The sequence below is a fragment of the Ascaphus truei genome, chromosome 3, assembly GCF_040206685.1.
Source record: "Ascaphus truei isolate aAscTru1 chromosome 3, aAscTru1.hap1, whole genome shotgun sequence".
In the NCBI taxonomy this organism is placed as follows: Eukaryota; Metazoa; Chordata; class Amphibia; order Anura; family Ascaphidae; genus Ascaphus; species Ascaphus truei.
Window position 1 is genome coordinate 427,251,921 of NC_134485.1, and position 24,905 is coordinate 427,276,825.

At 39.5% G+C, this 24,905-nt stretch overlaps 1 protein-coding gene across 5 annotated transcripts; it reads right to left on the reverse strand.

Annotated features, from left to right (window-relative positions):
- Positions 1–687: 687 nt before the first annotated feature.
- Positions 688–23,742, reverse strand: LOC142490479 (ligand-dependent nuclear receptor-interacting factor 1-like). Of its 5 annotated transcripts, none has more exons than XM_075592827.1 (5): positions 23,158–23,742; positions 22,914–22,954; positions 8,407–9,866; positions 3,671–3,916; positions 688–1,818 (listed from the first exon to the last, which is right to left on the reverse strand). In XM_075592827.1, exons 2-5 carry the CDS (start codon positions 22,930–22,932, stop codon positions 1,171–1,173), a joined length of 2,373 nt encoding a protein of 790 aa, XP_075448942.1. In that variant the 5' UTR covers positions 22,933–22,954; positions 23,158–23,742; the 3' UTR covers positions 688–1,170. The 5 variants fall into 5 exon arrangements, with proteins under 5 accessions (XP_075448942.1, XP_075448943.1, XP_075448941.1 ...); XM_075592828.1 differs by having other exon boundaries at positions 8,407–9,874; positions 23,614–23,734; XM_075592826.1 differs by lacking the exon at positions 22,914–22,954 and having other exon boundaries at positions 8,407–9,874.
- Positions 23,743–24,905: the final 1,163 nt, after the last annotated feature.

The following is a 24,905-nucleotide window of genomic DNA, read 5'->3' on the forward strand; positions in this document are numbered from 1 at the left end:
GTTAAGATCCATTAAGGATCAAATTACACAATGTTTTCTTAACGTTTTGAATAAAAGAAATATGTTGCAGACTGAATAGTTCAATAACCATGCATGAGCCCCCAAAAAGGAGATCTATAAAAATTGCACTAGCTTGCACACCCTTAGCATGATCAATGTTTATCCATATGCTTAGGAGCAGTTACTACCACCACCAAGTCCAGCTAGTATTACATAGCACTCTTGATCATTCACATTCTGCAAGGGCAGCCTACACCATTATAACATTTAGGCTTTGTTTAAAATGAAGACATGGCACAAAATGGAGAAGAAAAATAAAATCTGTGTTAGCTGCCGATCTCATCTTCGAATCTGGTATGGCAGAACAATGAATACTAGTGTACAAGAATATGAATTTAAATCGGCATAGTGAGAGAGCACAAATGCACCTTAGACCTCAATGCTATTGCCAGATTAATATACATTTTACTTTTTAATTAAATAATCGAAAGCTTTTCTATGAAAATAAGACATTAACAAGGTTTTATCCCGCCTTAAAGCACACAAAATATCCTACTACAGTAAAAGGGATTAAACTGTTATGTAAAAACATGAATTGAAGCATACTGAATTTATTAAGTGATCTCTGTATTAAACCATTGAGCAAACTCGTAAACTGGAGGGGGAAAAAAAAATGGATGACGTATCTCATGTGGGTGCCAGTATTTATTAGATGATTATTTTGTTTCTACTGATGCATTGTGCTTCTTTTCCTGAGAATATGACATTGTCAATTACCTTCCTTAATAGAATAAATTGTAGTCGACACCCGCCAGTTATTACATTTTGTTAAAACACCTACTGAAGCTCAATGGGAGGTTTTTGAACGATGATGGTGCGATCGTACACGTAGAAGCATATTAAAGACTCTAAATGATGGCTGTCATTGATCATTCTACATAGTCTCAAAGCCATTACTTTTACAGCATTTAGTGGCTTATTACAGTGGAACAGCACATTCAAGAAATGCTTTGAGAGAAAAAAAAAAAACAAGATGCAAAACAGAGCAATTTTTTCTCCATCAGGCAGGAAATTACTCTATACCAAAGCGATAACCAATGCCGCTAAATTGACTCTAGAAGCTTCATTACCGTAGGTGCTGAAATGAAAACACGTGTATGATAAAAGTGTTCAGCTTTTCATTTGACGTCGTATAGCCTCAAGGGCTTTTTCTCGTTCTCGAAGAAGTTCTTTAAGCCGTCGGATTTTCTCATCTCTGACCGTTTCATCTAGATCCACTGGAGAAGGGCTCTCAGGGCTCAACCTACTATTGGCTGGAGAGACATCGCTAAAAGAAGCGGAGGGTTCTTGACTGATCCGGATAGACCCATCGTTTGAGCTACTCAGATAGCTTTCTGGGTTGGGGCTTGGTACAGAGGGAGTAGAATTGGGCATTACTGGAAGAGTATTAGACAACATTGGGTTAGAATGGGTTGTTGCTGGAGGAGTACTAGGTAGCACTGGCAAAGAACAAGTAATTTTTATTGGAGGTAGAGTACTCGACCATAATGTGGAAGGAGAACTTTCCCTTCGTGGAGGAGTACTTGGCACTACTGGAGGATGATAACTTATCTTTACTAGAGGAGGATGTGGCGATCCAATGAAAGCAGACGGGGACATTAAAGAAGGAAATGAACTTGGTATTAGTGGATCACTGAAGGATGTATTTACAATGTCTTGCTTTAAAATAGGCCCGTCTTTGTGCTTTCTCCTTTTTAAGATTTCACCGTCTATCGATGTTGATTTTCTTTTTATCTTGTGTTGCATTTCAGCAGGAACCTATTTGACAGGTGAGGAAAAAAAATAAATCTCATTAACAGTATTTGTTCTGAGTAATTTCAAGGACTGTGTCTAAATCAAAAAAATATATTTCTCTTATAAATTTTTACTCTTTCATTACGATCACATACTTCCCAGTCAAATCCTTTGGGAGGCAAAATACTTAAAATGCAGTCCATTTTTTTGTAATGTCTAAAATATGGTCACCCGACATGTTTAATAATTGCCATCCCAAAATACAACTTTCAAGTCATTGCAGCATTATCAGATTTACATACAATCCCTTCCTTTACACATCAGTGTGAAATGTAAATGGAGGAATTTATATTAGCAGATGTTAACAATTATGGATTGGACACTTCAAATAGTACACTGAAAGTGATTTTATTGCAAATCCAGTATATGTTCTCAAGTGCGACCAAGGCTCGAGTACCTGGAAATATGTAATAAAACGGTCCATGTGAGACAAGGTGGAAGCTCTTTTTTGACAACTGTTTACGGGCCTACTATCTAATATTTAACCAACTACCATCAGTGTGCTATACCGCAGCTCAAAGACTTGTTTGATACTTCCACAATCCTCAAGACTTGGGAATTACTGTCTTTTTAGGGAGAGGAGGGCGGCGGGGGAATGAATTACAGTTAGGCCACTGGTATGGTAATTTAATATTTTCTACCTTATTTAAAACAGGATTTATGTTCCAGAATTTGTCTTCCACTAATTAAAAAGAAATACATCTTAAAAAGAAGAGAAATGTAGAAAAGCCTTTCTCTCTAAGAAAAAGGAATTCAGTCTGACAATTCTGTTATGGCATACATCCTTTCCTTTCTAAATGAAATAAGAATGTGTAAAAGAATGTATTGCTTTGCTAACCAGTCCAAGCTGTGCATTATCATACACATTTATAAAGGGAAATGGATATATTCAAAGTAGAAATTCATAAAGAAACAACTCAGTAATGAGTGAACACTTGTAAAAATCAAGGCAGGTGGCCACAAAAACAATGCAATATATCAACATGGAAATTGCTCGGGACAGAGAAAGTCAAGAGTAAGGGGGGAAAAAAAGGAAATTAAGAGAAGAAACAAGCCAGTTAGCATACAAAATTATTTAGTTTGATAGCGATAAAGCGCTTATATATTCAATATTATGGAATTGACCCATAGGTCTTTGGAGGCTCAATTTACATAGGATCTGTGATGACAATATGATAAAGTTGGATGGTGTCCCAGCACCTGATATTACAAAGGGGTTTCCTGCTCTTGGTGTGAAAAAGGTAAGAGGATCTTCAGTACTCCAAAAGCTGTATTCATCAGAAAAAATAAATAAAGCGTCAACTTTATTATGAGCAATCATGGTACAGACAGTGAAGCGGTAAATTATCCAGAAATATGTTGTCCCGTCGTGACCGAGTGCCCACTGCGATTGTTCAAAATGAAGTCAAGGCATTATTTGCCCCCTCCCCCCCAAAGAAGACAGCAACCAGAGTCACGTATCCTCCTCGAGGTGTTGCCCTCAGGAACCAGGCCTTTTCATTCTTTTTTTACACTGGAATAAATGTAGGGGCTTTCTTCATTAACTCTTGTGATAAAAATCAGAAGCCCATATCAATAAAGCACACTATTAAAGGGCCAAAAAAGGAGTAGAACTGCAGACTTGTAATTGCTTCTCATTTCATTATAAAACCACCCTCATTTGGCCAATTTGCATAAATTTCCAAAACGTGAGATTAAGCACGATAGTGAAAATAAGGAGCATTACTTTTTACACCCTGAAACCAAATGTGGTAGCGTCAAATTGGCTATACACAAATTACATGAAAACCAAACCAAAACCCCCCACAATATGTACCTTCGTTTCATTTCCCAATGTATTACAGGCTTTGTTCTTTTCAGCAGCTACATTGTTGTTCACGGTGAGATTCTTTTTAGGACTCAGGCTTGAAACGTCCTTGGGTTTCGCGGGTTCGGCACGTAAAAGAGGAATCCTTCTCAGGACAACTCTTTCTCTTTTGATCAAACCAAACTTTAACCTCAAGCTTCCATCTTTATTTTTGTTTACTGCAGGTTTATGATCTCCCGTCAAACTCATCTTGGTCTGAATCAAAGATGGAAAACATTGACCAAAACAAAATATATTTTTAAAATTATATAACACTGAATTCTGGGCAACAGTGACATGTAATAAATACCACACGGATCATTTGAACACAATTTTCCCATCTACTAGCACAGGGGTCTCCAAACTCCGTCCTCAAGAGCCGCACACAGGGCAGCTTTTATGGATATCCCTGTTTCAGCACAGGTGGCTCAGTGCTTGAATGGGCCACTGATTGAGCCACCTGTGCTGAAACAGGAGACCCCTGTACTAGCAACACACACGTTTAGCTGGCTCTATGAACAGCCCAGATCATATTTTTGGATCTAAAACCTTTAGGTGAATAGATATTCTCAAATTTCTATACAGTCTACAACCATAACGATTTTGACACTTACTGTCTATTTCGCTAAAAATGAATTTTTACACCGTGCATGTAGTATAGAAAAATGTCGTGTTTGCACACAAGTCCTTTGCTTCCTTACCATTCAACTATTTAGCCTAAATAAGCATAATATACCCATACAACACAAATACTGATAAAATGTTTATTATATTTATACCCAGTGTTCGACAAACCTATACATTTGCTCGCCCCGGGCGAGTGGATTTAACCCCCGGGCGAGTAAATATTGGCCCAAGCAGCACACGTTTGGTACTAGGTGGCGAGTAGATTTTTTGTGTGGCGAGTAGATTTTTTGGTGATTTGTCAACCACTGTTTATACCTAATCTTACGTACTAGTAAAGATTTTTTGATTTAATTCAATAAGTGGACTATTTAAGTATGCGCCTGCTGAAAGAATACCTCATGGATGTGCACATCACAAATCTCCTGAAAACATCCATCTCTGTAGACTTTCCACTTGCCATGTGGAGTTAATTTTCACATATAAAATAAGGGATTGTTGTTCTAAGCAAAGACGACGACAACTGCAACCCTGTAACAGCCATCTTTATTGATTCCAGTTGCTTAGGGTCTTTGTTGAAAAGAGTCGGCTTCTAACATTAAATTAAAATGGGTGGGTAGCGAACCTGATCCTTCAGTTACTTGCTATGAAACAGACCATTTGGGAGTAAAATGTGCTATTCTTAAATGGCATTAAAATAAGGGGTACATGATACGATCAATTTAACAGTACATGTGGTTAAAAAAAATGCAATCCCACTTTACATCAGTGATTGACATTGCTTTGCAGAGAACGCACTCATTCATGGAACTACTTTTGTAACTTTTCAATATTGTTTTTCTAATCCAAGATTGGGCTTCTTGTTGCATAGATACAGGAACATCAGTATATTACGTATTGTTCCTTTGTAGGGACCCAACTGAGGAAATTAGTAGTGTTGCAGTTACCAGGTCAATTTATAAAGAGTGATTTTTTTTCGTAAGCCTACAACAGTAATTAAAAGGATATCCAAGCAATACTTGATAGAAAACCCCCAGAAAGTTAGCTCTTCAGAAAATGCATCTATGAATAGATAGGGTATGGGCATTAAAATTACAATATTGTTATTTGCATGTCCAAAAAAATAAAATATCTTAATATCTGAGAGAGCAACATATCAGATACATATGTTTGGCCAAGTAACTGCCCTCCTTGGCCATGGGGAAAGTAGTTTATGGTTTAAAATATTGCAGTCTCTGCATATTCCCCAGAGCAAGAAATGTTTTTTTTTCTCAATCACATCTCTGGAAAAGAAAGACCACTACAACAGCAAATATTGCGATTTGGGTAAATATGCCCCCAAAAATGGCACAATAAAACTAGGTTTACCAGTAGTTATTGATAAATCCTGGAATAACCTATTGTACTATGTTTGAATGGCCCACGGGTCATTTTCTGGCATCTTATCATGGCATCTTATCGTATACAGTAAATATAGCCCTACATCTAACAACTAACTGGATTCGCTGCAGTTAAACATTTAAAGACAAACCATGACTTAGGCTTCCGGGGAGGCGGCCGGGCAAGATGGCCGCGGTGCGGGTGAGCTCCTGAGGGGAGAGACTCACCGCACACTCTGCTGCAGCCCAAATAAGATCGGGCCCCCCCGGAAGCAAACGCACTGCACCGGAGCACCTCCCCCGGAAGGTGAGGAGAAATAAATAATTAAATAAAAAGCTCCAAAGCGGAGCCGGCGATCGCGGCGGCACGTTGGGGGATCCGTGGGCCTGCCCTGCATATGGAGTGGTGGGGGACGCCTGTGGCTGCTCCCGAGGGCGGGATGTACAAGCGTGCAGTGATCGGGTGGCCCGGTTACAGGGAAAGCCCCCCTGGTGCGCGCTGACAGGCGAGTGGGCAGAAGACCCAAGCAGGGGAGAGGAGTGATTTCCAGAAGGTCTACTCAGTGCACTGCAGGAGGGATCCACCACGTGGGCTCCGGTAAGCCTCTACCCCCAGGGGAGCAAGGGACCCTCACCCCTTCTCCCCCCCCCCTACACACATACCCCCAGTGATACCAAAACAAGGCTCCCAGGCAAATTTGGATCTTTTGGGGGGTGAGTTTTAAATCACAGGACTTACTCCTGAAGAAATGAACAAGGAATATGTGGAGGACTGTCAATGTTAATACTAGCATGTAAATGCATGCAAGTGGTGCAGGCCTGGGGAAAACAAGGAATACTATGCTGAAGTAAGACGGAAGATTAAATATACTGCATCTAGTTGCGATTAGTGACCTGCCAATTTATTATGAAGGGGAAGATTGAATAAATATATACAAGTATAATTGGATGGTTGTCTATTTATACACGGGTGTGCATATGTCCAAAGATGTATTAAACCGCCTCCTCCAAGATTGGACATTTTACAGGTAAATGGATAAATTCCTCCTGCAAACATCTTCAGAAATAAAAAAAGGCACATTTAAAGCCAGCAAACCTGAAAAACGCAAACAAACAAAAAACGGCGAACATGGCAGATGAAAACGCAAGCAGCAGCCCATCAGAATCTGGCGTTCAGCTTGAGTCCATGACAGAGGGGAACCTCATCAAAATCATTAGGGAAGACATCAACCCAATTAACCAGAAATTTTGGGGGTTCAATATGAGCTTATAGGGGTCCTGTATGTTTTGTAATTCTTGTTCAGCTGCTCCTAGCTGATTTGGAGGGTGGCTCCTCCTTCCTTAGTTTGAAGCTCACCCCCTCCCACTTTTAAATGGTTAAAGCTTACTCCATTCCACCTTCCACACTCATGGGAACTTGCGTGCAGTTTGATTGTGACAAATCTAATACAGAGTGCTTTTCCTGGTATTATGCAGGTTAATAATAAGAGCTTCAATCAGACTTAGAACTATGCAACTAATTTTGACAGATTTATTATAAATCATTCTTCCTGGTAAGGTACAGGTTATTAAGAATTTATTTTAGTGTTAGGACCCTTGAGACGTGGTCTGCCTTGGAGGGGCTCAAGGGCTTACAACATTTTGGCCAAAGAGTCAAACTAAAAGACAATTTTATTCAAAAGAAAGATCTATCTCTCTCTCTCTCTGTGTCTCTCTCTCTCTCTCTCTCGTGTATTTGTGTCATTGGATGTAGCACTGGGCTCTGTCTGTGTTTCATGTTCTGTCCCTGGTTTTAATTATTTGCTTTATACACTTAAAAAAAATCAAGTTAGAGGGGCACCCCCAGGCCCGACACTAGACATTAGATTTTTCTATGTTATTTAAAATGCGAGTTAAGAAAGTTATTGAGGTTCGCTTGAGCTTCAGAGTTTGTTATGGTTGCTGTTCTAAGCTTTCTGATGGCAATTGGGGTGGTCAATATAACCTTGGCTAATAGAATACTAGTAGAATGGACGGGAAATGGGGCCAAGATGGGCGGACACAATGATCATTCTTACAAATGGGTATTTAGGTACCTAATCCCAATTCAGACACTGCCATGGTAAAACTGGTCTCATGGAATGTGCGAGGGATAAACTCCCCCATTAAAAGGGCAAAAATATTATCACATTTGAATCGATTAAAGGCAGATATCGTTTTCCTACAGGAGACGCATCTATCTAAACTAGAACATGTTAAATTAAAAAGAGGGTGGGTTGGAGAGTGTATTGCAGCTCACTATAATAGTAAGAAAAGAGGTACTGCCATCCGCTTTAGGAAAAATGTAACCTTGAAGATATTGTAAGTAAGTCTAGCCATCAGAATCGCAAAACAATATCGTATTTGGGGATCATGTGTCATCTCAATGTCAAATTAGAATACTTGGAATTAGATGCCTGTGGCACAGGGCACTCACAATATGCAAACATGCATCACTCGGCCAGCCACACTGCATTATGAAGATATAAAACAAAATAAAAGATCACTGGCACTCAAAATTCTCGCAAATGATTCGGTCAACCCCATACTGTTCTCAAACGTTTTGATAATGATACAGGTGCAGAACTGAAATATTGATCCTTCCTTTAATAAAACCCTGTCACCATTTGCAAGACCTGCGAGTGCTAGTGATTTCTTTACCACAGATGAATTAGCAAAAGTTACCTGTTTGTTTTCTGTAGCAAGAGTATAATCTTCCTGTTTCACTTCTGTAGCTGCATTTAGCTTGGAGCTCATTGATTTGGAAGGACTAAAACCAGTGTCATGTTTCTGATGTTTTCCTGTCACAAAGCGATTTTCAGCAACAGGATCATCAATATTACAAATTATGTCAGATTCATTTGTACTCATTCTCTCTTTAAATTGTTTTGGCAATTCAGTCCTTTCCTTCTTTATACCATTATTCACATTGAACTGAAGAGCGGCCTCAGTATTTGGGTACATGTTGAGATTGTTGGTAGGTTGAGATACTTTATTTTTGGACAGCACTACCTCCACCACTTTATTGGATATATCATTTATGGATTCAGAAAGAATCCGCGTTTCCGAACTTGCGGAGGATGTTTCTGGCGACATAAATCTCTGTGATTCTGGTTTAGTTTCCGTATTAAAAACATCAGATCCTCGTTTAGCCAGCAGGTAAATTTTGTTATTGTACATAACCAGAGCATTGTCTTTAATAGGGATAATATTTGTATTTGAACTGAGAGAGTTGCTGCACATTGGTAACATATTTGCAATACTGGTTTCATCAGGTTTTGTTCCGGTCAACATTTTTAATATCTTTGAAGCAGTGTCATTGGAAGACTTTACTGGAACAAGGCAAGAAGCAGACTCTTGATTCTCTTGCACAATCCATTTCATCGGTGTGTTTGGAGATGATTCTTTAAAAGATGGTAGATTTTCAGTAAGAGATTGTAGTGTCGAAGGCAAGGTTACTGGTGCTTTTTTTGATGTGCTCTGATGTGGCTTGGGGTAAATTGGTGAAAAGCGTTTAGGTGCTACAGTTTTTACAGTGTTAACTGGAGACACGTAAATAACAGAAGGATTCTTTGCGACTGCATGTTTTCCACTGCTGCCATTTGCAGCTAGTATTTTCTGTTGGACGGCAAAAGGCAAAGAGGAAGCTAGAATTGATCTGACTTCAGCATTAGCTGGTATTTGAAGATGATGCCCTAATGGTAAAGTAGGTGTTGACTTTACAGCAACTGGTACAGTTTGTGAACTCACCATCATAAAAGGTGGATTTGCTGGTTGTGGTGGGCTTGATGTCTTCCCGTGTGATTTCTCAAGTACTACAGTTGTGTTCATTAGTGGAGGGGATTTACAGTCAACACTAATGCTTCTTGCTCTTAATGGGGAATTTCCATTTGTTGGAATTACATAATTTCCAAAAGTGGGCCGCTGTAACACTGGTACCGGTACCGATGGAGGCCGGGTTCCATTTGAAAGTGGAGAAGGCACAGAAAAACAAACTTGTTTTTTGACGTCCACTGTAGATTTATTGTAGATGAAAGGAGACTGAACCAATGGAATTAGTTTATCAGTCGATTTTGACACTGGAATCAATTGCAGAACATTTTTTCCTTGTAGTCCAGATGCCTGAACTACTTGATACATACACCCTGTAAGACTTAAAGAGAGATAAAGATTTAATAATTAAACAATTGACAATATACAAAAGCACACGTCAATAAATAGTTGAAACAATGTTATGCAACAAGATAGATTATTTTATTTATCTATATAACAAGGTCTGATAGAGTTAACTTGAACGCTCCAGTTCTTGGTATTCAATGTAACAATTATTTATCACATGAACTTATGATCATGCTACATATAAACTTTTAAGAATACATACCATTTAAATACCAGCTGTTGGTCATACTTAACACAAATAGCCTTTTCGGATATTTGGCCATGAAATTCAATTTAAAAAAAAAAAAAACAAGAAGTCATTTGGCTGTTCAAGACTAGCAAATTATATATTCACACAAACCCTACCAAAAAAAAAAAAAAAAAGATATTTAAAGATCATGGTCCACTTCTGAGATGAAATGTAAAATTACATGTAATTTAATGCAGGCACCAAATATTGCAGAAAAAAACTTTTTTGAATAAGTTACATAAATTAGTAACTGATTTTCAATGTTCATTTTACAAACAGTCACCCTCCGTAAGAGGAATATTCAGAATGTTCACTGTGAAACATGTTTCACATTAGCCCAAGGCTTCTTTTGTTATGTTGTGATTACAACTACGTTTGCTTCATTAGAACAATAAAAATTAAAGAAAAAAATATATATGGGTGGAGCCAATAAAGAGGACTGTATGTGCGCTAACCATTGTTGAACAGTGATATCACAGACGGAGGGGAAAAAAGTGTGCCCAGAGATAAATCAACCTCACCCACCCAAGGGTCAGCACACCATGTTTTCACACTTAAAACATTGAAAAATACTTGTAGGTGCCAGAATGTGTTAAAAACACAAAATCACCCAGATTTAACCCTTTCAATAAGTAATTGATAAAGTGGCTTCTTAATTTTTCTTCAGTAGACAAGTTGAAAGCAGAACTTTTATAACCATATTTCATTCCTGTCCATAATGGTGATAAATGATAGTGCAAAGTTGTAGTTAAATCTTTTAGCCATCTGTACTTTCGTACCTTGGTGAGTGATGTTATAACCAGCAGCCATATATTTAAAAAAAATTTAAAAAAATATAACATTTTGGTAATCCTATATGAGTGAGATGTGTATTGAAATATTTTTTTATTTTTTAGAAGCAAATGGTTTCCTTCCTTCCATGACCCTCTACGAAATAACATAATAAAAAGACAGAAAAAAAAAAAAAAAGGCAACAGTTACAGCTCATAAAACAAGTGAAAGAAACGGTAATAAATAGGTCTTTGAAACAAAATTCCGTGGCACAATATAACCACTTGGCCAACCTGTCCATTCTCCTATCAGACCCCATTTGTTGCTTGGCTTTCTTTCATATGCAGGATAGCCTTAGGTCTATTGCAAGCATTTTTCTGCCTAATGCATGCGATGAAGAACAAAAGTCCAATATAGGTAAATTTGTTTAGACGCTGCGAAATTCTTGAGGAAGTAGCCAACAATGTTTTAGAAAAAAAGTCTTTGACTGTAAAAGGTGATTGTATACAAGATATGCATAACCTGGAATATCATCTTGTCGACAATGTGAAGAACCTCTTAATAATAATAATTTGTTCTTGTATAGCACTGCTAGTACGTAGCGCTTTAGAGACATTTTGCAGGCACAAGTCCCTGCCCTGTAGAGCTTACAATCTATGTTTTTGGTGCCTGAGGCACAAGGAGATAAAGTGACTTGCCCAAGGTCACAAGGAGCCGACACTGGGAATAGAACCAGGTTCCCCAGCTTCAAAAATCAGTGCCAGTCTGTCTTTACTGACTGAGCCACTCCTCAGATAAAACCTGTATCAAGGCTGAGATGCAGTTAAAACTGGTGATACATTCTTGAATACAAAACAATACAGATGGCCATTAATATTCCAAAATATTATAGAAAAAAAACCAAAAAAAAAAAAAACACTTTCTCTGTGTGCACCTAGAACTAATCTAGTTGTAATCTTTGAAGACAAAAAGATCAAGCGCAAATACCATGTTAAATATAATTAATTTATACTAGGTGAACACACTGGTGAAAGTGAAAAAAATGGATATAAATACAGTCCTTTGATTAGGTGCTGCTCCTGGAGTGGACTCAATCCAAGTCCATAAATAATAGTGAAGACAAAGGGTCAAAAACGCACTCACATCCAAGGGCATATAAAAAGGGGAAACAGTGTAAAAAAATGTCTGATGGTATTGATGCGTATAGAGTAATAAATATTTCACTCACATTTCAGTGAGCGATAAAGGCTTTGTGGTCATTAGGAGTGACCACCTCATGCAATGTTTCAATGATGATGTGTGTCAGGAACATGGGGAGGAGAATCCCGTAACATGAAAAAGTAGAAGACACAAGGAACAATGCAGATAGCTTGATGACATATAAAAATTAAAAAGTAATAAACACACAAACATAAGTCGGGTTCAAGCATTGGGACCACACTGGGTCAGAAAATGATGAAAGTCCAGCACCCCCTCCCTCGCTGGAATCCACCCGTGGCGGTCGTCCACTGTGGAGTTTGCAGGGAAGGACAAAATCCGTTGCTGAAAGTTCCTCAAAGTACACCATGGCCTGAAAGTCCTCCTCTAGTATGTTTGTATTCACCCAACGTGTTTCGTCCTTATCAGGAAGTTCTGATAAAAACGAAACATGTTAGGTGAATACAAACATTTTTGTATTTTGTGATGGCAGGTCCTCCCTATTGGGAAGATATCAGATGTGTGAAAAACAAACTACTACACCAGTGTTTATTGCCTTTTCCTTTTTCATATTTCTGAAGGTACCAGAATCTCATAGGCAGGAGAATCATAGAAACCAGACATTAGACAAACTTGGATATTCTTCATTTTTTATGGTAACTAAGTAAATTTCAACTATTTTGCAGTGTTGAAGTAATTAGGAAAACCTCCAGATAATCTGTTTACCTTTGTTTCTCGCATGCAGTGAAGCAACCTGCTATCCTTCTGCCTTAACATGCAGTCTGTGATACATTCAATGAATATTCATCCTCAAGAATCCTTCATTCTTCTTTTAGTAGACATGGGAGATCAGGTTTTTTTTCTTGCTTGTTTATTCAAGATGCTATTTGCAAGTCTCGATCTTTAGGGTTTCTTGTCCACACACACAATTTGAAGGGCAGAGTTGAGGGAGAATCCATCCCCCGTGCATGTTGTGGATGCCTAAACAAGCTCATCAGGTCTCTCCCCCATCAGGATGATTTTGTTGTTATTTTAACGGGTACCTGCTTGATTATTGTACATACTTCCATTGTACGTTATCCTTATTTTTATGGATATAGTCTTTTTTATTGAGTCTATCTTTTTTCTATAGAGGTTTTTAGATCTACAGTATGAACTTCTTGCATTTACATATTGACACTGCATTCCATAATCCTTGTGCTTCAGCTTTATTTTATTCATCTTTGGCTGCAAAAGTACTTGTGGCTCCGTAGATCCAGAAATAGACATGCTGAGGGGGCATGAATTGGCTGAGTAGTTTACAAGATAAAAGCAGCGAGATCTTAGAATATGTACTGCACATCGGAGATAGTCCTTCAAAATACATTGAATGGCACCGACTAATCATTCTTTGAAATGTTGCATTAGGAATGTACTTTCTTGTCTGAAGGGTATACAAAAGAAGTACTTTTGTGAATACTGTTGATATTGACAACATACTGAATGGAGGTGCTCTGTGAAATGTTCTACTAGGAATCGGAGGGATATGCAATGAGCACATGTGTATGTATAGACATGCATCCTTCATGGTTGTAGCAACCACAATCTATTAATTGTAGAATGTTTATGACAGAGGTTGGCATGGATATGTTTAACAAATGTATCAACTTTCCAAACCACAACAATTCACCCTTTTGAAACAGGAAAAATGTTAAATATGCCCGTGCCTCATGTTTTTGGACTCATGTATCAGAATTGGAACAGGAACGCTAATAACTTATTTCTTCAAGGTGCAGGACCCAGCGGTCATCTGATTTTCAGGATAATCCATTAACTTTAGAGATACTTAATTTAATTTGTCGTTGTGTTGCTTCAGTTCAGTGCTGAAATCGACAAGTTTCCTCCTACAGGAACTTTTCCGCTTCCCCTAAGCATCTGGTTTCAAAAAGGTTGGAGGCTTTTCAAAATAAGTGGAGCTGAAGTTGTCTTCGTTCTTGTTTAATGAGAATGTTTCTTACAGCAAGTCATGAAAGACCATAAAATGTTTCTGTATTCTATTATACAAATTGGACATTCTCCATGTTGTTCTTATGTCAAAGCATTCTGCCGTCCTTTTCTCCATACTTGCAGATGCAATGCGACCTGATTAAACGTCAAACACTGTCTGTGTAGTAACTGTAACGTGCACCAGGGCCGAAGATGACAGAGGTGACAATCCATCATGATACAAAAGATGTTGGAGGAATTTAGGTTGCCATACGTGTGTGCTCCATCCAGCACATGCTTGGTTAAAAAAAGTGAAAACTTTACATTTTTTTCTGAATCTTGCAGTAATTAAGGAAAAACCTATAATTTACACAGTAAGTGCTGGGAAAACTGCACTGTAATCACCAGAGAACAAAGAGGAAGCTCCTTAAAAAACAAAAACCATACCCCTCATAACCCTGAGCTTAACCCATATATAAGGCGCTTTCTGTGTGGGATAGATTCTCATAGAAAGCTTGAGCTTTCAGAACATCAGAATATAAATGGTGAAAAATAGGTGCTTAACCATCTCTGCCCACTATGTCTAAATGTCACTTGTGTGTGAATCACAGGATAGGGTCAGCTGTACACATCAACCGGAAAAATGGAGCTAAGCACATCAAGCAAATTAAAAACATTATTATTATTACAGGCGACATAAGGGATGGGTGGGCAACAGATAACCGACACGTTTTACGCTTAGCAAGCTCTTGGACAAAGCGCAAAACGTGTCAGTTATCTGTTGCCCACCCATCCCTGATGTCACCTGTAATAAAATGTTTTTAATTTGCTTGATGTACTGAGCTCCATTTTTCCGGTTGCTGTGCAAAGCTGACCCTATCCTGGGATTCACACAAATTGATATTTTCATTGCTGGAAGCACGCCAAAAAGGAGTCAAGAATTGCTCATATACTGTGAGTAATAACCAATACGAAGGTTGTTTCAACCATCACCTGAGATTTATTATCCACATTGTGACTTGCTTCATACGCTCTAAGTGGTTACTCTAAGTGTGGTGGAGAACAGGTCAGACTGGTCCAACAGGCGACATCTGTCCCCATTATCCATAAACCCCCATTTGGAGAGAAAAACCATTAATCTTATTTTTCCACAATTTTGAGTGAGATTATTATACCATACTACTATCTGAACACCGTGAATATATATTTCTATGACTCATATGGGACTTTACTATATACTTACTAATGAACCAAAACTTAATGTACTATGTCTATTGCAATCAAGCTCATCCGGACACACCACAAAAATAATTCATTGATTATATGGAGTGATCAACTGTGTACAACTTCAAGTAAACATTAATAGCGAACATTGAGTGAGACTAAATTGGTCACATAGTCCGCTATCAGCCAAAGTTAACTTTAATTATACTCCTGCTGATTGACTGGTACTCCTTGATGATATCCTTTAGATGTACTGAGCCTGATGGTTCCTCTGGATATTCAATGTGCACGATTGATCACTCCATATAAAAGCAAGGAATTCTTTATTTGTGAAGTGTCCGGATGAGCTTGATTACAATAGACATAGTACATTAAGTTTTGGTTCATTAGTCTGAATTGTATGGATGCTTTATGCTTGAGTTCAGCTTTATTGTGCTTGCTAATAGCTTATTTATTGAAGCAGACACTTACAGTTGGATAATTCATGTCTGTACACTAGGTATACAGATGGGGGGAGGGGGAAGGGGACAGAAACTTCTGCTCAGCTAATAGTCAGTTTAAATGAGTGAATGAGTATTGGTGCTGTGCTGAGAATTGTTATAACGAATACACAAAAGAAAAAGGACTCAGCTGGTAGCACTCTAACTCTAAAGTAAATAGTAATGGTAATGGTAAGTGATAAGGATTAAAAATAATTTTAATGGTATATCTATTAAAATAAAGGGGTGTACATAAATGAGAGTAAAAATGACCGTACATCCCAGTCAGAAGCCTGCTATAATCAGGGTGTGATGAGATATGTGCTAAATAACTATATAGTTAAAAAGCTTGACACGCAGACCTGTATCACCATATACAATGTATATGGGGTAATATATTAGCACTAAGTAATCCTTCCTTATTGTAATGTTGGAGGGCTATTGTCAAAGTTGAAGAGATATATTCCCTGCTCCTTAATGTAGCTGAATTAGTTAAATCAATTGTCAGTTTGCTGCAGAAAAAAGTGCTATCTAGTGGTAAAGTCTTCACTATTTGGAGGCGACTATGCTTAAACAGATCAACCTAATGTACCCCTGGTTATTGTAGGCTAGACACTTAAAAAGATCCTTGATTAATATCAGGATATATGAGATCTTTTGTGTATTCGTTATGTCTGTACACTATACAGTGTGCATTGTGATTTGTTTCTGGCAGCAAAATCATTAATATGTTTTTATATGTCTCCCTCACAATTATTTCATCACTGGGGTTGTGTCACTTTATTCACTCCTGCCCAATACTTAGATTCGGTCTTGTGCGAGTAACACTTAACAGCCAGCCACGCGTCATTCAGTTGGGATTGGACTGCAGACCGGTTGCTTAGCAACCATAGACGCTTTCATTTTGAGACCCTATCAGGCAGCGGCCACTGCGCATTCCAAAATGGCAGCCGCATCATTTGGCCATCGGGACCCTACAGCAAGACGCTAAGGCAGGTTGCTATGCAACCACGCAAAGAGATCAACAGGAATCACAGACTTCATGCAAGCGCAGAGCATAAATCAATAATGGCTGTCAGAACTCCGTTTCAATAGCTTGTAGAACCACCTTTAGCAGCAATAACTTGAAGTAATCGTTTTCTGTATGACTATCAGTCTCTCACATCGTTGTGGAGGAATTTTCGCCTACTCTTCTTTACAACGTTGCTTCAGTTCATTGAGGTTTGTGGGCATTTGTTTATGCACAGCTCCTAAAGGTCCAGCCACAGCATTTAAATCTGGTTGAGGTCTGGACTTTGCATGGGCCATTGCAACACCTTGATTCTTTTCTTTTTCAGCCATTCTGTTGTAGATTTGCTGGTGTGCTTGGGATCATTGTCCTGTTGCATGACCCAATTTCGGCCAAGCTTTAGCTGTCGGACAGATGGCCTCACATTTGACTCTAGAATACTTTGGTATATAGAGGAGTTCATGGTCAACTCAATGACTGCAAGGTTCCCAGGTCCTGTGGCTGCAAAATAAGCCCAAATCATCACCCCTCCACCACCGTGCTTGACAGTTGGTATGAGGTGTTTGTGCTGATATGCTTTGTTTGGTTTTCGCCAAACGTGGTGCTGTGCATTATGGCCAAACATCTCCACATTGGTCTCGTCTGTCCAAAGGACATTGTTCCAGAAGTCTTGTAGTTTGTTCAGATGCAACTATGCAAACCTAAGCTGTGCTGCCATGTTCTTTTTAGAGAGAAGAGGCTTTCTCCTGGCAACCCTTCCAAACAAATCATATGTTTTCAGTCTTTTTCTAATTGTGCTGTCATGAACTTTAACATTTAACATGCTAACCGAGGCCTGTAGAGTCTGAGATGTAACTCTTGAGTTTTTTGCAATTTCTCTGAGCATTGCACGGTCTGACCTTGAGGTGAATTTGCTGGAACGTCCACTCTTGGGAACATTGGCAATTGTCTTGAATGTTTTCCACTTTTGAATAATCTTTGTCACTGTAGAATGATGAACTTTAAATTGTTTGGAAATGGCCTTATAACCCTTCCCAGATTGATGGACAGCAACAATTGCTTCTAAGATCATTGCTGATGTCTTTCCTCCTTGGCATTGTGTTAACACACACCTGAATGCTCCACACCAGCAAACTGCTAAAACTTTGGCTTTTATAGAGGTGGTCACACTTGCTGATGATCAATGAATCAATGGCATTTGATTAGCAGCACCTCTCTGCTCCTTAGCATCTTAATTCCTATGGAAGTAGTAAGGAGTGTCCTTAGTTTTTCACACATGGCTTCTCCATTTTGGCTTTATTTTTGTTAAATAAATCATGACACGGTGTAATATGTCATGTGTTGTTCATCTGAGGTTGTATTCACCTAATTTTTAGACATGCTAAGGAACAGCTGATTGTTATTATGTCCTGATATGTAAAACCATAGAATTCAAAGAGGCTGTACTTTCTTTTTCACACCACTGTACTGTGCCTGATTTAGAATGGCGTGCAGTCTCCTGATTTTGTGGAATCAACACGGCATCGTATCCATCTCTATGTATGTAGTCCTCGCTTTTCCGACAGAATGCGCCCCGCAAACCCACGTCGGAGACTGGTGCAAGGAATCAAGGAACACGTCCTTTGTAGCATGTTCCCTCTTTACCTGCTGCAGCACACTCCCCTGCTGTTTAGAGCGCGCACCTGCCGCTCTTCACTCCGTGCCACAAAGCTTGGCTCCGCCTGCCGGTCACGTCGCGCGTCTGTCACGCGCAGCACATGACGTCATGCACCGTTCCACAGCTGTGTGGCAAGTTCCTAAATGCCTACTTGTCTCCTGCAGCCTATCCCTGTCTCCGCAGAGGCCGCACCTCTGTTCCGCCCCCAGCCTCATTGGTTCCTGTTTACATAAAAGACTGTCACCTTGCTGAGCATAAACCTGTGTAGCCTAGTGTTCCTGCGTTTGCTGTGCCTTGCCTTGTTGCTGTCTCTCTGTTGCTTTCTTGTGTACCGACCCAGCTTGATTATAGGGCCCCCTCTGGATAAAGACCCCGGCTTGACTATTGGACCCGCTCTGGATAACGACCCCGGCTTGCCTGACTACCCGCATCTCTCCATCCCTGATCACGGCTTACGGACACTACCAATCTCCTGGCTCCAACCCCCGACCGCGGCACAACGGACTCCGAACCATCCCACTGGCTCCGTCCCCGGACTCCTGCAAATATCTGAACTAACCCGATCTCTCCAATCCAGACCCGGCTACGCCGACAACCCACTCTCCAGGCGTGCCTCCGCTGCTGTGGGTGTGCAATTTTCTACTTTCCCACCTCAGTACCGGGGTCCCGCCTTGTTCGTGGTGAGCGCAAGAGTTACAACGGGACAGTCGGAAAGCAGGACCCATGTTAACTGGCGGTGGTTACCGTCGGATATGCAAAAACCACAGCGGATAATTAGTTTTTAGACTGCATTATGCGTCGTCGGAAAACGCATCCAACGGAAGGCGAAACGTCGTAAAACAAGAAGTGTTTGTGGATATAAAGATAGATACACACTGCAGAGGTTCTGTAGCATTGATTTGATATTTGTTATTTAAATGTCACTTGTACTGCCTCAAAAGATGGACGTACAACTTCCCACTACAGTACTGTTATTGGAGTGTAGAAGCTGCATTTCCATTGATAAAGATACACAATACCAAAACATAAATATTTTAACTCAACTATTGTCTGCTCAATCACTTCTAGGTTCATGCAGCAGTTATTCACATGGTATCATCGAGTACATTCCATATCTTGAAAGCAGATGTGAAAAAGATCGAATCCACAAAACTGCCCACATTTAAGGGTGAACCAATTCCTCAAAATGCAGGTCTCCTCTAGGACAGAGCTACAAAGTAGCGCTCTACTCAAGTTCAGAATGCAATTTATTGTGACAGCCAAGAACAGGAGGAGGAACAATGTTCAGGTCTCACATGGAACTTTCATGAATAAATGAAGAATTGCATTATGAACTTATGAGTAGAGCTCTACTTTGTACCTCTGTCCTAGAGGATACCTGCATTTTGAAGAATTTGTTTGTCTATGTTATGTTGACTGCACAAGCAGGATTCTCCTCGTCTGAAACTATTTACCCACACTGTGGAACTGTACTACACATTTAAAGGCGAGCATGCAACAAAATCTCACACGTAGTCTGTACGCATTAATGTGAAAGGGGCCTTAACCAATTTCAGCTTCCTGAAACTACCTGAAAAACACTACTTGAGTCATGTAAAGACAGCACATAAGGAAATGTTATATTAAGTATTGGTTGTGCAAGAACTGTTGTGATGTGATCAATGTTTTTATCTGAGCGAATGCCCAAAGTACCTAAAAATGCAAGATGCAAAGTTGTACCACGCTGCAACTTTTTGAGCACATTTAATCATGTGGGGAGCTACAATTAAACAATGCTTTAACTTTTGGGACCAGTTTCTATGCATTATGGCCTGCTATAATGGTCCAATACATCTCTTGATATATCCTGTGTCACCCATCTGTACAATATTTTTACAAAAAGGCTTCTTTCACCGATGCATTTGTGATCAGGCTAGCAAAAAAATACTGAGATGTATTGCTCTACTGAGACTATATTTCACTAAATCAACCCAAATTCTAAAGTAATAAACATGATATAAATCAGTCAGTAGACAATGGAGATTGATACATGTGGAATAAAATTCCATGTCAACTGATCATTTGCATGATATTCTGAGCATTACCATTTGTCCTCTTAAATGTGCAATCACATTTTGTTTCCATGTATCAATTATCCAAGATGACACCTGTCACTGGAATTAGTTCACTTTGGTCCTCGGATGTACAGTAATGCCCTATTAAGTTCTGGCAGAGAAAAAAATCCAACGGCCCAAGGCAAAGTATTTTCATGCCTCAGCAACTGTTCAGAGGTGAGCACTTGATTTGTTTTCCATAGACTACTTGTGTGTGTTTTTTTACAATGTTATCCTTGTTTTGATGCACAGTATGTTGTTGGATATAATAGTGGAGATCTAATCTTGGCTGTTAGTACACCCGAGGTAAAGGCATTTATAGTGGTAGGGGGCAAGAAAGGGAGTGGCCACATAAGGTCATGCAGTGTTAACCAAAGGTGTGGTAGTGCTTAACCATATGTCCAAAGCTTAGATATTTTCTTGCTATGTACCATTAACACCAATATTTCAATACATGTCTGAGTGATGAGTAAGGTTATCCTGATTCTTTTTCAGCACTGTATAATGGAAATATGATGTTTACTGTGTATTTTATGCAAGCGATTAGCTGCCATGAGTAACAACTACATTGATGAGCAAAAACAGTTACCCCAAACATAACCTACCTTAAAAACTTAGCCTTGGGTGATTCCCATTAAAAATCACATTACCAAATTGTTATTTTTTGTTTAACTCATTTTGGTTATATTTTAGCAAGGAGTGTTCTACTTAAAATAAAAATAAAAAAGTGTTAAAAATAATTATTTTCTTAATCTCTACCGTCTGGAGTTAGACTGCAAGGGAAAGAGGAACTCTGGGAAGAGGCTAAAATGTAACCGCCTAACACATAATAATAGCATGTGCTTGTTGTACGCAGCGCTTTACAGAGACATTTTGCAGGCACAGGTCCCTGCCCCGTGGAGCTTACAATCTATGTTTTTGGTGCCTGAGGCACAGGGAGATAAAGTGACTTGCCCAAGGTCACACGGAGCCGACACTGGAATTGAACCAGGTTCCCCTGCAAACTCAGTGCCAGTCAGTGTCTTTACTCACTGAGCCGCTCTTAAAACTCATATATCCTTACCAGATCACAAAGATTTAAAAAATAAATAAAGTTAGAAAAATTATGATCTTTAAACAGGGGCAGTTCCCCTTATATGAATCCCCCCCCCCCCCCTTATATCTTACACAGGTGTAAAGCAGGGGTCTCCAGAACGGAACCGTGTCCATAATAGTTCCAGGCACCCGCCCTGGGTACCTGAGACACATGAAAAATAACGAATCAGGTACAGTCACTTGGGATGTCCCTGCAGTAGGTCTAGAGCGATTAAAAAATGGCAAAAACGGGCGCCAAGAAAGAATGAAAAATCGGGTCAACTAAAAGATCAAAAAAGAGTCAAGCAAACAACAAAAGGTCAAAAAAGGTAACAAAAGGTCATTTAGTGGTGGCATCCAACATTTAAGGGCAGACGGGCACCTTCTCCCTGATGAAGGTGCTCGTCTGCACCGAAACGTTGGGTGCTACCATGACTTCATCATTAAAGCTGCAGACCAAGCAATATCCTACGTGTTTTTTGCAATAAATCAGTTCTGTACTATGAGAAAATACTTGTAGCATTTTTTTTAAGACCGAGATATTTTTAAATATATTATAATGTAACAAGCATTTTTTGTTTTTCTAGCAACCATTTACAAAGTCCCACCCCCTTCCTCTTCTGAAACAGGCTCTGGCACACCCCTTTTTGAGCCCTGCCCTCTAGCAGTGCTCCAATTGCATCTAGTGCCTGCCTGGTCACATGATCTTCCCCACAGAACTCTACATCTTTGGTCCTCTTCTGATGCTCCGACAGCCATTTAGTGAACTCCCGAGCCAAACGTGCGCCGATCAATCACAGAACGATCACCAATTTAGCTAAATACTTGTGTGGATTGTATTGATGCATATATTAAAGGCATAAATAACTTTAAAAAAACGGCAGCTTGGACTGCTCCTTTAAATTACCCATTTTGTTACCTTTTGATTTTCCTATTTTTAGTGCAATTTTACCTGAGACACTTACCATGGGAGGTGCCGCCAGCTTCTCGCCTCCAGAGGAAACATAAAATGGAGGTGTAAAATCTCCCACCTAACGCATGGCTAATGGAAAGCCGTAACATTCACTCGCATGACCCATGGTATGTGGAAAGCCAAGAAGTACCTTTCCCAGTATGTAGCTTGGGAACCAAGGGGGGCCTCAGAGCTACCATTAACGCGATTCAACTCCAGACACACCCTGTTACCCAAACAATGTTGAAAAACAAGGTACACATTTAGCTTAGAAGGTACCTTCACAGGAAGTAAACAAAGTGCAAGGGGGAAAAAATGGGGTTCAAGTCATCATTTGAAGTTGGACAACAACTTCAAACTTACCGATTGGACGAGTTGTCATCAGTTGGTTTCAGTACAAGTTGCTGGTAGTTAGACATGGTGGAGGGAGAAGGGAGATGTCTTATGATATGTTTGCACCCTTCAGCACTGACCTTGCCTAGTGTAAACTCAGTATTCCTTAATATAATAATACTAATAAGTACCTCCCTTCACAATGCTCCCTAATCAAGAACCCAGTTGCTGACATAATACATTCCAAGTTTCAAAGTGTATACTGGGTGCTCACCTCACATGCTGCTGCAATGAATAGTCTCCTGCACACTTCTTCATAGGCTCAGCTCCCGTTAGTCAGCACAATGTGTGAGTGTGAGCCAGCACAGTATGTGAGTGTGAGCCAGCACGGCTCAGGTTCCTGTCACACCTCCCCCTCTCGGCAGTCCCTATATTAAATCTACAGACTCGCCCTATTCCTGAGCAAAACCCTTCCAACAAGTCTCAAATCATTCACAAGACCGAGACCACCTCACACATGATATGTTATCACTACAGTATATATCCGCGTACCCCCGCCGCCCTGCAGTGTCAGGTTGCTGGGGGTTTATCCGCGCTGCCTGCAGGTGAGGCGGCTCCTTCACCAAAACTTCCTCAAAAGGAGGATAAGATGGCGTCCTCCCCCCGAAGCCTCTGATTCCCCGCCCCTCAGCCCTCACAGAGGTTCACACAGCCGCCTGCCCTTCCTCACCAGCGATTGTGAGTAAGCAGTGTAGTGTGAGAGCGGACCGCCAGCGGCTACACGTACATGGACAATGCCGCCTCAGCACTCGCTCACAAAATGGCGGCCGCCTCAGCCAAACCGTAACTGCGTAAAAAATCTCTGAGTGGCAGCCGCCGGACCGGAAGTTCCCAGTCAGCGCTTCCTCTCGCGGCTTCTTATTGGATGGTGACTGATTACGGCGTACGTAGCCAATACGGAACCGTGCTCGGGGTTTGTGAATCCGGTTGACGTCACTTCCGGGAGGCGTTTGAGTCAGACAGTCGGGTTGAGGCTTTAAAAGAGTTGAATATAAACATTAAAACAAACAAACAAACCAAAAACAAACATATATATGTATATAGATATATATAGAATATATATATTGTGAACAAACAAACGAAAGAGTTTCAGATCTGAGTGTGTATATATATATATATTATATAAAATATTTAATGTATACCTATTAATGGGTTTATTAATATATATATATATATATATATATATATATATATATATATATATATATATATATATATCAACTGTAAATATTACTGTATGTTCATTTGCATGTCTTAGACAGGTGTGCAACCCTGTCTTTCCCCATTGTCACCCAGCATACAGCGCTTCCACTGCAGCAAGGGATTCTGGGAAATGACATGCAAATGAGCACTCAGTGCCACCTTTTGTCTCAAGCTTGTATTACACAAGCCAATATATATATATATATTGTATACAGTATTTAATGTATACCTATGGGTTTATTAATAAATATATACATATACATCAGTGCTTTTGTATATTTCTGTATAAATTACATATGTGTATATATATATATATATATATATTTATTTATTATTATTTTTTTATTATTATTATTATTATTACATTGTAAACTGTTTGGAGCAAAGACTCATTTCCCCCAATGGTTACTTATCTGCAGGATGCACTAATTTGTCATTATAGTCTTCCCTGTCATATTATTTATTTATTTATCAAATGTTTTCCCAGGAAGTAATACATTGAGAGTTACCTCTCACTTTCACGTATGTCCTGGGCACAGAGTTATAACAATACATGGTTACATTAAACGAACAGAGGTTATACAGTCAATTCACCGACATATCATAGACGAGAGTTGCAAAATTGGGTACAGGGGATAAAAGACATAGAAGTCTATGTCTTCTATCATATATCTTGCTGGAAATGTATAAATAAAGATACAATACAATACACAATAGGCAGGTATTTTAACACCGGTAGTGATTTTACTACCATTACAT